This window comes from Hippopotamus amphibius, chromosome 12 (assembly GCF_030028045.1).
Source record: "Hippopotamus amphibius kiboko isolate mHipAmp2 chromosome 12, mHipAmp2.hap2, whole genome shotgun sequence".
Taxonomy (NCBI): Eukaryota; Metazoa; Chordata; class Mammalia; order Artiodactyla; family Hippopotamidae; genus Hippopotamus; species Hippopotamus amphibius.
The window spans coordinates 65308257-65326592 of record NC_080197.1 but is presented as its reverse complement, the minus strand read 5'-3'; the positions used below and the strand labels follow the sequence as shown (position 1 = coordinate 65326592).

General features: G+C 36.2%; 1 protein-coding gene across 10 annotated transcripts in view; it reads left to right on the top strand.

Moving 5' to 3' along the window:
* Positions 1 to 18336, top strand: part of PIK3C2G (phosphatidylinositol-4-phosphate 3-kinase catalytic subunit type 2 gamma) — a 363004-nt gene that overhangs the window by 118118 nt on the left and 226550 nt on the right. For all 10 annotated transcript variants that reach the window (XR_009048372.1, XR_009048371.1, XM_057701641.1 and 7 more), the window contains 2 exons: positions 11687 to 11780; positions 14798 to 14892. Coding sequence is in view for 8 of the 10 variants with exons in the window: in XM_057701641.1 (XP_057557624.1) it covers positions 11687 to 11780; positions 14798 to 14892 (189 nt within the window). In the remaining 2 variants the exon portion in view is untranslated. The remainder of the gene's footprint in view (positions 1 to 11686; positions 11781 to 14797; positions 14893 to 18336) is intronic.

Below are 18336 nucleotides of genomic sequence, written 5' to 3'. Positions count from 1 at the left end.
CTTCTCTAAATTCAAGAGCTGACTTCTCTAAGAACAAACTGTATGTGCTTGTTAAGTGAGTTGTCAGAGTGAGTTCTTTAGAGGTTTATATTTTTTCTCCTTTAAATAGTCTGTTCAGTGGCTTAACCTCCTGAGAACTGGTATGCTCCATTTCTAGCGTGGATAATTCTTAATATTGCTGATTACTTCATCCTGTTTGAAGATTCACCACCTCCTTTTGGCTTATTTTTAGCAAGAGACATGTTGAGATTTGATTTAGCTCGTGTGGGCCATAGGATGTTAATATTTCCATGACTGAGTGTTAGCAGTGTGTTCACTGGGTACTGATACTTCCATTAGAGAAGGCAGTGCTGTCAAAATACCAGAGACCAAGGGCTAAGGTCTGTAGTTCTTGGCAGATGGTTGCTATTTTCTTGAACCGTGGTGCACAGGCACAACTATTCAACTGCTGCTAATAAGCCGAAATTACCCAAGGAATTAGAAGGCAGTTCAAGGAAAGAATTCATTTAAAAATAGTAACTGAATTGGCATCAGAGGATTACATCAGAAGCTTAAATAAAAATTTGACAAGGTACCAGAACTTGCCATCCTACATGATGTGAAATTATTGTTTTGCAAGAAGAGCAATACTTAATAGTCAGTGCCTTAGCTCTCAAAATCAATTTCCCTGGAAAAATGTTCCACAGAAATGTTTGCACCAAACCACAGTATTTTTTCTTGTTGAGATTAATGTGTGCTAAAGCCATTCTTAACTAGCATTGTGAGCAGGCAGATTAGAATATGGAAAAGGTAGACAATTATAACTTCCACATTTACTAAATAATCAAGTGATGGATGATGGTGTATCCTTTCAACTTATTTATTGAGCAAAAATATGTGTACGTGGAAATCAGCATGCAGTGAATCAAAGAAGCAGAATGGGTCATAGCGACTGTCTCTAAAAAACATGCCATTTAGAGGGAAAGACTCAAACTGAAGCTCACCACACAATGTACCCTATACTATAATCAAAGTATTAAGTGCTGTATGCCCCCAAGGAAGAGAGAGGCAAATTCTTTTAGAGAAACTAAGAAGAGTTTCACAAAGGAATTGAATTCTGACTTGAAACATTCATGGGGATTTCCTGAGTGGAGAAGAGAGGAAATGGCATTCCAGGAAGAAAGACTAGATGGTCACAGTTATGGAGACTCAGAGAACAGTGAGTAATTTAATATAACATTAGCAGGGAATTGTGCAGAGTGACAAGGTTGAAAGGGTGGTTCGATTAGATCATTTGGTGCTTCACGAGTCTATTAATTACTATGAACTAACTTTACTGCAACCCCTGGAATTTTAAGAATGGGAGTCATACAGTCAGATTTATTTTATACAAGGATAATTCTGTGCATTAATGTGAAGGAGGGGACAGAAAAAAGAGTAAGAGCAAGGATATAGATACAGGTATTGAAATAGTCTACTTGAAAAATGGTCTAGGCCTGATCTAGGCATCAGTAGAAATTTACAGAGCAGATTTGAGAAACATTTCAGAGGAAAGTGAGAGAGGAAATAAGGAAGACTTTGAACTTTCTGATTTTGGTAAATGATAGATAATTATATCATTAACCAAGACAAGAGTTATAGAAGAAAGAGCAAATTTGGGTAGTGAAGTTGGATGCCATACTTCAAGGCCTTGAAGAGGAAATGGAGAAAAATAAATTGTGTCTCTTGGAATAGGATTGCTGGTAAAGGCAAGAAGATCTCTAAAGTCAGAGGAGGTAAGAAAAAGATTTTGATGTTTGGGGTTCATATGTTTGTTTAATTAAAAGAGCTTCAAGCATGTTTACAAACTGAGATGAAAGATGCATGAAGGGAAGATCAGAAAACAGGGATGGGTGAAGTGACAAAATGAGATGGTACTAATGGCCAATAGCGTGGACCAAAAATGCAGCTGAAAATTTCATCAAGGAAAGGCGGGGAGTAGCTTGTTCCTCTTAGTTGGGAGGGAAGGGAGAATATGAGTACAGTTATAGATAACCACAGATATGGAAGAGAGAAGTGTGAAAGTTTCAGTATTCTCCATGAAGGGAGAGTCAAGGTGATATACTAAAAATGAAGAACATAGAAGTGCATAAACCCAAAGTTATGTATCTTGCCTTTGTGTACTTTTGAAGAGTTTCTGGAGTTGCTTCCAAATTTTACGGTTGACAACATAAGCTTTGAAATGGAACTTACCTGTCTCTTCCACTTATTACGTGAATGACCTTGGACGAGTTTTCTTATCTATAAATGGGAGTAATAAGCATGAACCTTACAGGATAAAGTACTTATGAGAGCTTTCAATAAATACTACCAATCATTCTTACCATCATCATCCTCTTCATCATAACTGTATTTTTAAGAGAGTTTAGAGTTTTCAGAATCTTTCAGTGCCAAATTGTACATATCAATAAATTCATGGGGACAGTTTCATTTCTAGTAAGCTTCAACAAGCTTAACTTCACTTGTCAAAATGTATATGATAAAAGAGTTAGCAATTTAATAAATATTTGACAATGGAATAATGACTTATAGCTTACTTATATAAGCACTTTCACAATATGTTATGCTATTCGACCCATAAAACAGTTTCTTTAATATTGTTACCAAAGTCTACAAATTCCCCCAATTTACTGATCCTCATTTTACAGGTGAAGAAATTGAAGCCCAATTTGTTCATTCATTCACTCAATAGATACTTACTTGATGGCCTGCTTATGCTAGGCCCTAAAGCTAACATAATAAGCAAAAAGAAATATAATCTTGCCTTTATGGAGTTGCAGTCTACTGGAGGTGGGGAGAAATAGACCATTACCAAATTACAAATGTAAAATACCAGGAGTTATAACAGCTCTGAGTGAGAAGCACATGGTTCCCTGATAACATAAAACAAAGGACCCAAATCTTTTCCCCAGAGTGGGAAAAGTCTTCTCTGAGGAAGTTATGTTTGATTTCAGATCAAAGAGGAGTGGGAATGAATTGGTGAAAGGGGGCAACAAGAGAAGGGCTTCCTGGGAAGAGAGAATCTATGAAATGCAGAAACTGCATTTAGGAAACAGGAAGAGAGCCAGTGTGCCTGGAATCCAGGGAAGGAGTGTGTGATATAAGATGGACAGATATGTTCAGGTGGAACTGGAAGTTCATGTTCAGGTATTCTAAACAGAACTATGTTAAGCAACTTGGTCTTTATTCTGATAGCAACAGGAAGACATAAATGATTCTCAGTGAGAATCACTAAGTGGTTTCTTAGTGAAGCACGGATTTAGTGAGGGAAGCAAAAGTAGATGACAGAAGATGAGTTAGGAAGTTATAGAAGTTGTCCAGGTGTCAGAGAATGGCAAGTCAGCCTTAGAAGGTGGTGGTGATGATGTAATGAAATGAAGAGAATCAGAACATTTAGAAGTAAAAATGACAGGATTAAATGGAGAGGAGTAGTGAAAAAGAGGGGTGTCAAGGATGACTTCTAGGTTTCTGTCTTATGTAAGTAGGAGGATGATAGAAGCATTCCCTAAGATGGGGCACACTGGGTGACAGATTATAGAAGAACAAGTACCCTGCAGTTCAGGCTTTGTGCGCTGGCTTTGAGGTGTGCTTGAGATGATTGGCTGTGGTTCAAGAAAGATATCTAAGCTAGAGACCACAATCTGGAAATCATCCAGAGAAGGATAGGAATTAAGTCAAGGGTGTACATAAATTTGTTTAGAGAGAGGGGGCATAAGATGAGAAAAGAAGAACTTCATGTTTAGACTCAAAATCCCCTATTCTTTTTCTTAACATCGTGTTGCTTTTGCATGTAACGTCTAGTGCATCCAAACACAAAATCTCTCCATTGTGCTTTCAGTACATAACTGGCTTAAGGTAGTACCTTTCTAAGCTTGTCTATAAGTAAAATCAAAATGCAATCATAAAAAGGGACAAAATCAATAACTACTCTTTAATTATAAATAATAATTTTAATACCATGGCTATTAATTCCCAACATCCATGCATAAGTCCATAGACTGTACCCATCAGGAAATGTCTGTACAGTTCCTGTGTCTCTTTGGGCCTAGGACTTATTCTTATTCCTCTTGACTCATGACTGGACCAATGCCCCAGTCCAAATAGACAGATTACACTGCTCACTATTATATGTCTCTATTGATCCATTTAGAATGAAATAAAATTAAAAACAAACCCAAGTTAGCTTTGTGCATATCAAACAAACATATATGATAATATCTAGTCAAAAGATTCAAAGGCCTTGCTAGAAATACTGGCCTAGAATTCTGGATATTTGGAGTCTAGTTGCAGTGTCACCGTGAATGACCTTAGGAAAACAGCTCAAACTCTCTGAGTTTCAGTTTCTTCATCTGAACAATCAGGAGATTGAACCATGTCTCCAAGTTTCCTTTAATTCTAATATTCTGTAATTGTGTGAAAATTTTTGAAGGAACATGAATTATTCAGTAGATAGAGGTTGACAGTCATCTTAAAGAAGCCATATTCACCACTTTTCCCAGAAGAAAATTTCTTCTGTCACGTCTGATCGTTTTTAGTACTAGAAAAATAGCAAAGATATTCATATTGACATTTTTCTTCAAATCTGATGCCCAATGTGTCATCAGACTCAAAACCTGTTGGAAAAACAGTTCTGTACTTCTGATGGTTTTCTAATTCTAACCTGACATTGGGGCTTTTAACTGTGAATAGCCTTGTGGCATTCTGCATGAATTCTTAGTGTGTTTTCTGAAGTCTGACATTTCTGTTACACTTAAACTTGATCTTAGATTTCTTTGCTTTTCAGTTTATTCCAAGTTGTTTTTTTTAAAGGTCAGCATTTGTTACATTGCATTTGGCTTTCACCCATCACATTCATAAGTTCTTTGAGTAAGATATTGACCCTATATCATTTTTCAAACTAGAAATAGAAGAACAAAAGAGAAAAAGGAAAAAAAAAGAAGAAAGAAGGAGAAATTACAAAATAACAAGTCAAATGGAAAAAGTTGAAAGATGTATTCTTCTGTTGAAATTTCACTTCACAATTCCACGGGTCCTGTTGAAGCTTGTCTGAATCCTTTGTGATATTCGTATAGCCCTCTGAGATGAGAGGAATTATAAATGTTTGAGGGAAAAGAGGAGGAATGACAATTCCCAAGGCTGCATGTTGGTCAGATGATTTCAAAGCCAATTTTTCATTCAGGGAAGACATAGGTTGATGTGCTGCTGTCTTAGAAACAGGGCACAGGTGCTGATTCTTTGATTTATGACCCCACTACAGTAACACATACCGAAACTATGTTGTACATCCAAAGTTTTCAAAGTTAGGTCTACAGTCCTAAAGATGTACACAGCGATGTCACAAGGTCGAAATTTATTTCCATAATAATTCCAAGATGTCATTTCTCTTTGTCACACTGATTCACTCATGAGTGTAGAGTGGGGTTTTCCAGAGACTATATGACATGCAATATTGCAACAGAGTTAATGCCAAAGCAAATAGGAGAATTCAGCCGTCTTCTATTAAGCCAGACATTAGAGACAAAAATGTTAAACAATAACATTCTTCTCACAAATATTTTCTTTGTGAAAATATGGCTATATTTCATAGAAACATATTGATCATGTTAACATGTAATGGGTATATTAATGTCATATAAAATGAATTGATAAATATTTCTTAAGTGTCCTGGTTTTATTTCTAATTGGTAATTGTTGATAGACATAACTCACATAAACAAAAACTCTTCAGAGTCTTCCATAATTTTTAAGAGTGTAAAAGGGTCCTGATACAAAAAGGAAAAAAAAAAAAAACTGGAGAACTTCCACTGTACAGCAAATTCTAACCACTGGTCAGTTTCTGCTTCTACCTTGAGCCAAAGAATTACCTAAATACTTGATACTCTTCCTTTCCTGCCCATGTAAAGATTACAATTCCAACTTAATTCTTTGCTTGACTTTAAACTTTGTGTTTATCCTACATTGTTGGCAAAAAATAGAGTTGATATTTCACTGAAGTTTCTTTGGAAAATGTTTAGTTTATTTTAATTTTCCTTATTTTTTTCACATTTTGAGGGTTTTTGCCTTGTATTAGATTCCTTTTATCAACTTTTACAGCCGGTCTTCAAGGAGTATTTTTTCTTTGTGTCCAAATGTCCTAATTGGACAATAAGCTATTTTTAGGTAATTCCTTAACAATTACCATACAGAGTTATATTTATCTCAGCTACCGGTATCTTGTCCTTTTAGAAATACGAGAGATGCAAATGTTAGCTCAATTCAGAAGCAACTAAACCCTGTGTATATAGAATCACTGCTCACAAAACTCATATAAAACTGAATAGTAAGCCTGTCTTGATAATTTTGCTTTTGACCATAATTGGTTTTTTGCTGCTCTGTTCAGACATGCTTGGGAAACTAAATTAGATAGTGTAAAGTTACTTAAATGGACATTTTAAAAATTATGAATAACCTTAAATAAGTGATTATTTCACATGGGCTCTTGTTATGCCTAATTTTTTAAAATTTCATAGTAAATGAAAATTTGTTTCACCTTACATGATCTCTTCCCCAACAAGTAATGGAATTTTACTGATCTTGTATTTTTTAATACCTCAGAACAGATAGCTCTCCATTTATTACATTTTAAAGTATCAATTTTTTTATTGATTATAAGGATGTTTCTTATAAATATAAACAAGGACCTAATTGACATCAGCCTAATGAATCTTCTAACGAGACTTTTGTTTATTCCCCAGACTCAAGGTGTTATGTCCATGCCTGCGGAAACTAGTTATCTCAAGGTTAGCAGGGTCACTAGAGAGTGGCTCTGGTTTACTATCAGCAAAAATTATATTTTTCAAGCAAATCGGGTCATTGGAAAGTACAATAACCTGGCTTGTGGAAAATTCAAAATAGGTTGCAGTTCTTCTGATATATGTGACATTTCAGTGTGTAAATATCACACCACAGCCAGAGAACTAATATGGGTAGCCCTCACCTCATTGAGAAGTGAGTTACTGAGCATGAAATGCCAACAACTATATCCCCAAAGAATGTTTAAATAGTTTCAGACAACATCACAGGAAAGAAATGCCAGGCTTTGTGGAACATATTTGCCCATTGACCTGTGGCTGAGTTCATGCCCCTGAAAAGTATTAAACATAAATTCTCCAGAAGCAGAGATCCCTATTTGGGCCTATAATGCTAAAAGAATATTCTAAACTACAAGACATGAGGCTTGTTCTTTCACTCAGCAGTGTGCACTCTGAAAAGGACATATGACTTGGATCTTTTTCCTAGTGGTAATAAATTTGCAGTTATTAATATATTTTCACAGTTAATTGAATGAGACTTACTTTAAAAATTATTTTTTAGTAACCAATAGAACTTTCATATAGAAAGCTTGAAAGACTAAAAACTATGCATAAAAAAGAAAACTAAAGTCATCCATGACATTTCCATCCAGAAATTTGCTATTCGTATTTTGATCCTTCCCTTTCCATCTTTTTTGTTAAGCATATGGAAAAATGCACACATTTTTCTAAATGGTATTATACTGCACAATTTTTTCATAATATTCTCATGTTATTCAATATTATTTCAATATTTTTAATGACAGCATGTATTTTATCATATGGTCATAGCACATTTAACTTAACTGCTTATTTTTGGATATTTATATTACTTCCAATTTTGTTTGCATACATATATCTCATACACATCTTTGAGTATTTTCTTCGGATAAATTCCCAAAGTAGAATTGCTAGATCAAGGAATAAGCACATTTCACAGATTCTTTTTAAATACATGTTGCTGTGTATTGCCAGCAGTGTATGAAAGAGCCCATTTCCCAGGAACTTTTCGCCAACACTGCCAGCGTCTCTTTTTGTGTGGCCAACTCTTCCTAAAATAGTCAAATTTAATGTCGTTAGGCCTTAGTCACATCTCAGGATGTCATGAGGTTTGTTTCTTGGCAATTTCTCTTCCAATTTCTTCCTGAACTTCAAGCAACAGTAATGAATAAAAAGAGACATCCCTTTCCATGAAGGTGCAAAAACATTCTTCCCAGAATTTGCACATATTGATACAAATATATAATTTTCCTTTTGGACTGTACTAGACAGATATTACTAGCTTTTTGTTCTTCTGTTCTTGAGGAGCCTGAAAAAAAAAAAAAAAAAGACCTTCTTTTCCATTACCTTCAGATGTGTTTTTTTCTTACTGTTTGACTGAGAGGAAAAGAAAAAAAATCTGGAATTTGTATAAGTGGTGTTTGTGGAATTGAACCTATTGCTACCGATATAAATTATCTCAGAGCACAGGAAATAAGATGGGCTGCACAGTATGGGTTTCCTTGTTATTATCATCATGACCAATGCATTTTTATTAATCACCCAACATGTGTGGGGCATGGTGCTAAATTCTAGAAATACAAAAAAAGAAGATAGAACAATCTTTATCTCCAGTTTATATAATCACTAACTGAAGAATGAAGATACATATATATAAAACGATAAATCCTAATACACACTAGCATATCCTAATTGGCATAGTGGCCTTCAAGGGGATTTGACCCACATTTTGAAGGAGGACTAGAACTTTAAGAAGAGAAAAGAGGGTGTTCCAAGCAGAGGTTACGTTGCTCACAATGTAAGAATGAACATAGTGTTTTCAAAATAAAAATAGCGTACAATGAGCCAGAGCAGTTTATTCAGTATTACAGTAGTAGAAAAATCTGGAGTGTTCAGCCAGCTATGAATATCTAAATGAATAGTATGGGCCTGAGAGGTCCTTTGGAAATAGAAAACCATTTAATGTTTTATGAGAAATGAACTTACAAAATAATTCAGGAAATTTTATAAGGTATTACTATGAAAAATGCTAATCCCAGCATGAGATAGTTATGGCCTAGCATAGATAGTTGCAGGAGAAATTGAAACAAGTGTATCTGCTAGAGCCATTGGGGTAGAAAAATCAACAGAACTTGGCATCAGATGACATGTAAAGATAAGAGACTAGTAGGAATTCCATAAGCATTTATTCACTTATGCTTGGACTAGGGATATAAATGAATGAGCCTATCCTCACCCATGTGTATAGAGAAGGGTGTGATGAAATCAACAGGGGGCTAGAAAGTGGCTAGAACAGCTTCACAGGTAAACTGATGCTTGAGCTTTGACTTTAAGGATGAATAGAATTTCACCAGATGGAAAGGGGGAAAAATTAAATGAAGAGGGCAAAGAAAGACAAAATGTAACCATTAAAATTTGAGACCTACATGACTGGAGAAAGATGATAACACAGACTGCAAGATAGACGTCTTAGGTGTTTTAGGTGGAATGATAATTAATTCAGTTTAGACATTTCTCAAATATGTGGAGAGTGTCCACCAAACTAGAGGCAATGGGGACACATATATGAATGAAACAGGCAAAATTTGTCTGCTTTTTAAGGTGTTTACATTTTAGTGTTTGGAGATAAATGCATAATTAGAGGTATAGTATTCACCAAAGGTTTTTGTTTTGTTGTGATGTTTGCTTTCTGTTTTTCCTTCTTTGTTGTCATTCACATCAGTAAGATAAAACAGCCACACAGAAAAGCATAGATGACTAGTACCTAACCTAAGTCATCACTTAGGCAACAAAATGTACCCAGTAACTATTCCTTCTAAGACTTCAAACTGTCCTCAAACTGACCTTGATGTCTACAAGCCGCAGACAAATGGTTTAGTGATTGAGAGCAATAAATTAGAGTCAATCACATTTAGTTAGGAGAAAATAAAGTCTTAGTGTGCTAAAACAAGCTGACCTTCTTCCAGCTTTGCATTTTTATTACACCCTTGCTACTCTCCATCTGTGCTTGATGCTATGCTAAGATCTTCTGACCTTAGCGGTACTTCAAGAGATGTACCTGGACTACATTCTCACTAGGTCTTATTGCTAGAATGTTCATAGGGAGAAAATTATTGGAAAAGTATTTGCAGGTCAGAAATAAAGGTTTTGAATGACTAACCTTGGAAGTGAAATTCTTGTTGCAATTAAACTAATCAGTTTACATGAAGAAAAAATATGTAACCATTTTTTAAAATAAATGAATGTATTTATGTATTTATTTATTTATTTTTGGCTGCATTGGGTCTTTGTTGCTGCACACGGGCTTTCTCTAGTTGCCGCGAGCTGGGGTTACTTGTCGATGTGGTCTGTGGGCATCTCATTGTGGTGGCTTCTCGTTGTGGAGAACGGGCTCTAGGCGCTCAGGCTCAGTAGTTGTGGTGCACAGGCTTAGTAGCTCCGCGGCATGTGGGATCTTCCTGGCCCAGGGCTCTAACCCGTGTCCCCTGCATTGACAGGTGGATTCTTAACCACTGGACCATGAGGAAAGTCCCTGTAACCTGTTTAAGCAGTGCATTTCAAACTGCTGTCAAGGACAGTTGGGAGATACTGAGCAGTGCCATTTTTCCCCTTAACCCTATAGCTGCATAGTATTCACTTCACCCTTCAGTAACCTGACATGCTGAAAAGAGACTGGGCATTGGCGACTTTAAAGTTGTCTTAGTATTGAGAGTATTGAGAGCCACAGTATTGAGAGACAATCTTTAGAGCTCTCACCTGACTGGTTGAAAAGCTTTCTGTTAGTTCCCATACAAAAGGATTTGGGGGTTTTGTTTATTCATGTCTTTGTTTTTAAGTGAATTACTATCAACAGTTCCTTCAAGTTTTAAATTATGTGTATTAATTTTTTAAGACTTGTTTATTTAAAATTAATTGCTCTAACCAACACCCTTGTTATATCTACTAATCATATCAAAGCAGCATGGTGTCTAGGCACTTCCCAGGAGCTCAAGATAATTGAATCTAATTCTGCTGCTGGAGAAAGAGAATGGCAATTGGAGGAGCCCATCTGAGGAGCACAGTCGTCCCTCAGTATCCTCAGGGGATCAGTTCCAGGACTCCTGCGGATACCAAAATGCAGAAGCTCAAGTCCCTTACATAAAATGGTGTAGCACAGTCCACCCTATGTACCCACAGATGAGAAACCCACCAGTATGGAGGGTGGCGGTAGGGTTTCAAATGCTAACTACCTTCACAAATTTAGTTCAGTAACAAACTTTTATTGTGTCTAATTGGTGCTAAATCTTACAACAGGCATATGCAGTCCAAAAATTAGTAAGTTATAGTTACCCTCAAGAACTTAGTCTAGTAAGATTTAGCTGTATTAAGTAATTTGTGCTTATTTATTGTAAGATACTTTTGATTTCTGATTTTCATTATCATCCGGCCAAAACACATTTAAACATATTATATCCCATTTTTAATCATATAAGCCATCAGGTCTCCAGCTGGTAATAATTTACTTAAATACATGGCTAAATAATAAGCAAAGATGTTCATATATTTTAGAGAATATCTTTTCTATAATCCTCATTTTATAAGCAGGAAAGCTGGCAGGGATCTGACTTAAACCCACATTTCTAAAATCTAGTCAAAAGAACTTTCTCTTGCAGTTCACAAGAGAGTACAGAATATGAGAAAAGAATGATTATTTGGTGCTAATGATCATCTTAATTGACTGTGAGATTATTATTTTATCTACTGCATTGGGGGTGAAATTAACTCTTTGTTTTCTTGATATTTCTCTTGCATTATTTTATACTGTTAGCAGCTTAGTAGAAGTATTTACTGTGTGTTAGTTTTCCAGACCAAGAAATTCGTAAAGTGGCAGTTCAACAGTTAGACAACCTCTTGAATGATGAACTACTGGAATATCTCCCACAGCTAGTTCAGGTAAGAACAGCAAATTTGCCAAGGGATTCCAGGATTTTAACCAATAATTCTCTAAAACAGTTCCCAGTGAATCAACAATAGACTACATAAAAGTAATAATTGCAATTTGGCCAGCCATGGGGCTAAAAAATCATAGCTCATATGTCAGACATTCTCTAGTCAAAATTGGTACGGTTACAAAAAGGGTATATAAACACCAAAAGCGAAAACTTTTTAAAAACTACTTCACTTATTAATTAGAACAGGGAAAAAATAGAAATGCTTATGATGAAATATTTGTATCCAACTGTATATATAAAACAATAAAAAATTAACCAAGTAAATAGTATATAGAAAAGTCATTTACTAGGTGTTTACTCATAACATTTTTCTTGCTTTTCCCATATTCTTATATTAATTATAGATTTTATGAAAGTAGTTTCTAATAACCAAATTCTGCTGCCAGATAGTACAGTTTTTTGACATCAACTATATCGTAATATTGGAGTAATTTTGGAAAATAATGTAAATTTATCTAAAAATATGATCAAGGACTGATTTAGTCTGGATGTTAAAATATAAACAATTGCACAAATTGGTCATGTATATGATTGAATATCCAAAATATAAGCAATGATTTTTTTCTAGGTTAACTGCGTACTGAATGCAGACTAGGTCTGAAATAGTGGTCTTTATGTTTTTCTTTTGTTTTCCTTTTAACTCAGGTGTTTTCTTATCTGAAAGGTCAGGCTGTGGTTACAAGCTATTTTAAATGCCAGGAGCCTCGGGTTTTGAATTTAAGACAGGAGACCCTGAGACTAAAGTAGGGAGCCTCTATGAATAGACTTTATCGTGTTACTTTACAAACAGAATACGGACTTCTCTGAAGGCCCCTAAAGAGAGAGCTGGTTTAGAAATATATACATCATAGAGTTCCTTCTACCGCTCCTTATAGTTGTGACTTCCCTGCCTTGCCAGGATAGTATCGAGAAAATAAAGGTTAATCCAACTTGCAGGAACACTGTTCATCTCGTGTCTCATGAATATGGGCAACGTGCTATATCTAACCCAACTCAAAAAAGTCAGTTTTTTACAAAAGCTTATATAGATTAAATCCATTTGAAAGCCCCAATCTGAATCAATAACACTTGGCACCAGGAATGTCGCTGAGAACCATATTCCTGTAAATGCAAATTCGTAAGACAGGGTGCACATAGGATCCAGCATAGAAAATACACAGAGGTAAAGATCGGTAAAGTTGCAACTATCTCCTAATTAAAAGTGACGATTATAAAACCATGTGAGATGGAAAGAAACGTATAATGTGACTGAAAAATAAATAAAAATTGGGAAGAATTTTCAAAGCATTCATTGTAGGGTTTGCCTTTAAACTTCGCTGTTCCATCATGACTTTAAAACTTTCCAAGATATAAAAATAATCCTACCCTGCTGATTTTCTGGAATCATGTTATTTTGTTATGCATTATCTTGTTATAATTTTGCAGGCTATATTAAAGAGCAATAAAAAGGGACTTTAAGACCATAATGAAAACAGAAGGTATGGTTCATAGCTAGGAATCAAATAAGATGCAGACTCAGAGGTTACTGCAAATCACAGGCCATCATGATGCGGGTAGGTTTCAAGAAGAGAGTTCAGAATAATGCAGTGTGCACGGATGCGGGGGGGAAACTGTGTGACAGAGTGAGCAGGGAGTTTAGAAGCAAGGGAGGCAATTCAAGATCAATAAGTAGTTCCTGGGTTCAGAAAGAAATCACAGGTAAATCTAAAAAGAAAGCTAAAAGACAAGCACAGAAATAAATTCTGAAACATCCCTCCCGCTCATGTGCTTATAGAATACGTTCACTCTTAGGGCATGAACACAACCCGTGGTCTCGTCAGTCCAACCTTAGCATGTAAGTTAAAGAAGGCCATAACTGCAGTTTAAGACAACATACGTTATGGTCTTTATATATTTAGACAGCCTCGAGAGTTTATGCAAATTAGCCGAAATCATCTTTGACATTCTCACACTTTGGGAATTCATAAACGTTCCCATCCTTGGGGATGGTTAGCATACGGAGGTGTTTCTTCAGGTGTGTGTTGAATGAATATTTTACTCACTTTTTTCTGCTGTCTGTACTGTGGTATAAAACCTGGCTCAAACTCTGTGTGTGTGTGTGTGTGTGTGTGTGTGTGTGTGTGTGTGTGTGTGTGTGTGTGGTGTGTGACTTAAATGGCTTATTACGCAACAAATCGCAGAAAATTTGCTTCTCAAGCAGGAATAAGCATTTTTAGGAAGATAGGAAGAAAACCTGACTTTCATTTTCACAACTTAATCAGATTCCTGAGATGATGGTGCTGGGGGCCCAGATACTGAGTGCTGATAGTGAAGTCCCTTTAGAGTGGGGGTGGAGGTCTGAATTAGGTGCCTACGGAGATCAAGGGTTGCTATTGCTGCCTGTGTTTTCCACCAAGTTGGGTATCCTAGAAAACTTTGGAAACTTGTTGCCAGTGCAAATGAAGGAATGGGAGATTTGGGGATGGATGGGTTATGGTGGCAATAGTCAGGTTTGAAACCTGTAAGTAAAGCTTCAAAGTCTGCAGGTTAATACTCAATTGGTAATTTCAGTTAAGACTTTGAGTGTGTATTAATTTCATCTCCAAAAGAAGAGAAACATCTATTGCTTAATAATGCCATTTTTATATCCAAGACACTGTTCACGATGTTATTTTCTTGCGCCAGGATTCTCTTCCTAGGCATGGTTGAACTCCACCAACCACCTGCTCCTATTTATTGTCCAGTGATACTAAAGCAGAAATAAGGAAAGCAAGCAGACTACACAACCCCAAATTACATGATGTGTGTATGCTCTGTTATTAGTTATACACCAGCTAATAAAACTATCAAATATAAACATCTTGTTAAAACATTTATGCTGTTTTCCCTGTCTTTCTCAAGCCTCTTAAGTCCCTCTATTCTGCTATAGTTTTGTTGCTGAGAAAAATAAAAGTAAAGTGATTGTATATCTTATTTCAGGCTGTCAAGTTTGAATGGAACCTTGAAAGTCCTCTAGTGCAACTTCTTTTACACCGCTCACTGCAAAGCATCCAGATTGCCCATCGTCTTTACTGGTAAGAGTAACTAAAAAAGGTTAGGATGCCTTTTTTTTTATTGTTAACTTCTCTCTAAGGGGCAGCTTTCCCTTGTAATTGATACAAACTTCCACTTAAAATTCAGCCAAATTTGAGTCTTATTTTTAAGGTTATTTTTATTTATGAGTATAATTTAACTGTCATCAAAATCTTTCTTTTCTACAGTTGCTGCTCTTTAAATCCAACCAGAATCTTAAATCTGGATGGTACCTTTCCTATAGCTTTAAGTCACAAGGTCTACATGTGGTCACATCTACTTGTTGAATATTTCAATATAAAGTCTAGTTGTGAGACTGTGTATGTTTTGGAAGAATGTATGCTTTAAAAGTAATTTCTGTACAGTATTAGTTATAAACAGTGGGGTCTAAGGGCCAATATATGCTCTTTAAGTTAAAAATTCCTAGAGCACTGAACTTTTCCCAAAGCATAAAATTTGAATGTTATTAGTGGAGAAGTCAGACTTATTTAAGAGATATCGGAATTTCTCCCATTATCACCTGTTCTTGATCCTACTGAATAAGATATTCTTTGGATGCTATTCTCCCTACTTTTGTTTCTAACGTTGTAAATTTGCACAAAAATTTTAGCAATTATAAGTGTCAGTAACCTAAGGATGAAATTGAATTTATCTTTTATCCTCACATATGTATAACAAGCATCATTTACTGGCTTCAATTGCTGGAGAAGAACTTTAATTAATAGGAAAAAAAGAAAGTCAGTATCTTCTTTGAATATTGTGTCTTTCTGCTTCAAAAAACATTACTTATGTTGACATCACATTACCATGAAAATGACTCAAGGATTTCATAGCAAAATAGAAATAAGAGGAATTGTCAAACACTAATGTTTGATTTGATGCTGATTTTCATTTCAAATGCCTAATAGAAAAGCTAGGACAGTTTCCTCTAGTATGTCCGTATAATTAGGCATCAGATACATTGGCCAACAGTAGGCCTTTCACTTGATAAGACTCTTATCAAGCTCTGAATTAAGTTTTATTCCCTTCTGCTTTTTTTTAATTAATTAATTAACTAATTGGCTGTGTTGGGTCTTCGTTGCTGCACGCGGGCCTTCTCTAGCTGTGGCGAGCGGGGGCTATTCTTTGTTGTGGTGCGTGGGCTTCTCATTGCAGTGGCTTCTCTTGTTGCAGAACACAGGCTCTAGGCACTCGGGCTTCAGTAGTTGTGGCATTTGGGCACAGTAGTTGTGGCTCACAGGCTCTAGAGCACAGGCTCAGTAGTTGCGGAGCATGAGCTTAGTTGCTCTGTGTCATGTGGGATCTTCCCGGACCAGGGATCGAACCCGTGGCCCCTGCATTAGCAGATGGATTCTTAACCACTTTACCACCAAGGAAGTCCCTCCCTTCTGTTTTACAGTCAGCTACTTTGGTGCTAAGGGAAGTTAAGTGGAAATACTTGTTGGTGTTTCACTGTCATAGTAAAGCTAGAACTCCATTAACTTCAATGTTTATTAACCTTAAAACTTCACTTTTTTCCACTTTTCACTTTATTAGCATGTGTTTATTAAAATGAAGGCATATTAAAAAATAACATGGCCACATAGCAATCTTTATTTAAATATTTGAACCAAAACATAATATAAAATATACAAAATAAAAAGCATATAAAAAGATCATTTTTAAAAAATAGAATAAAATATTAAGGACTTATCCTGATACATTGATTGTTATAATACTAGAGCCACCTTAGGAGCGTCTTCATCTGCTAAAAGGGTGTGAAAAGTGGAATTATTTGAAAGACAACAGTGAGTGCAAAGTTGTCAATCAGTGTCATACTTGCAGATTCACAATAAATACAATAATGTCACTGTTTCCAAAGAAGTTGGGAGGAAAGACTTTCTAAGTATAGTTCTTACCCTTATGAAAAAGAGAAAAACCAATAACAAAGCCGATTTCTCTTCTCACTGATTTAAGAAGAGAGTGAGTAAGATAGAAGGGCTAGAAAAGAATGTAAGTTATAAATGGACCGCTTGTTTCTGAATGCTTGATCTGTGAAAATACAGAGAAGGGAAATGAAAACATGGAAATTTTAGAATACCTACATCCTTTTAAAATTAAAATTAAATAAAAATTAAGAATCAGGCAAAATATCCTAAGCATTAAAGAACATTATGTATATTTAAAATATAACATAGTTAAAAAAAATAGCTGGTGTGTAGCATCATATTCAGCAGACAGGATATGGAGTTAAAACTTTAGAGATGCAGCTCAGACACCCCATGATATACTTCAAAAAATTCTCAGTGTATCTTTCCTTAAAAAACAACAACAAAAGCCCTGTAAAAAAATACCCTGTAATTTTTTAAAAATGATAGAGATCCATCAGACATCAGCTGAATGATTTTTTTCCACTTGGGTGAGCTCCTGCTTCCTCCTATGCAGCATGTTCAACACTGAGCTCAACAATTCAGCCTACTCACTCAGGTCTTTGCGGCTTTTCTGGATCTTCCCTGTTTCTCACTTGTATGCCCAGTTGCTTACCAAGCTGCGTCATCCTATACCTCCTAAATAGCTCTCCCCCCATCCACTGCTTCCACCTGCCACTGCCACTGATCAGGTTGCCTCATTGGATATTGAGTTATGAATAAACAGGCTTGCACAGAAACCATCCTGACTCCCTGCCATCCCTGTGGGTAACCTTCCTGAAAAGAAAAATTCACTTGGAGTTACCGTAAGTCTCCTCTGTTGGAAGAGTGATTTAGGATGAGTAGCCCCTATTTTTCATGAAAGGGAGTTAATGATAAGCTTTGGATTGGGAGTGTTTAAAAGCTTTGAGGGACTTCCTAGGTGGCTCAGTGGTTAAGAATCTGCGTGCCAATGCAGGGGACACAGGTTCAATCCCTGCTCTGGGAAGATCCCACATGCCACGGAACAACTAAGCCCGTGCGCCACAACTACTGAGCCCACATGCCACAACTACTGAAGCCTGCATGCCTAGAGCCCATGCTCCATAAGAGAAGCCACCGCTGCAATGAGAAGCCCACGCACCACAACGAAGAGTAGCCCCCACTCGCCGCAACCAGAGAAAGCCCACGGACAGCAATGCAGACCCAACACAGCTAAAAATAAACAAATAAATAAATAAAACAAATTTATGAAAAAATAAAAAAATAAAAAATAAAAGCTTTCAGTCACAATTTGCAGCCTAAAAGATGACTGTAAATGGTACAGTAGCATTTGGAGTTCAGAGCTAAGAGGCCCTTCCCCCCATCATATAACAATTATAGACACGAAGTCAGTGCCCCTTTCCATTTTGAATAAGAAACAAACAGCTATCACTAGCAAATAGTGAGATACTGGATTGAATGAGATTCCCCAAAAGATATGTCTACACCTTAATTCCAGGAACCTGTGACTATGACCTTATTTGGAAAGAGGGTCTATGAAGATGTAATTAAATTTAA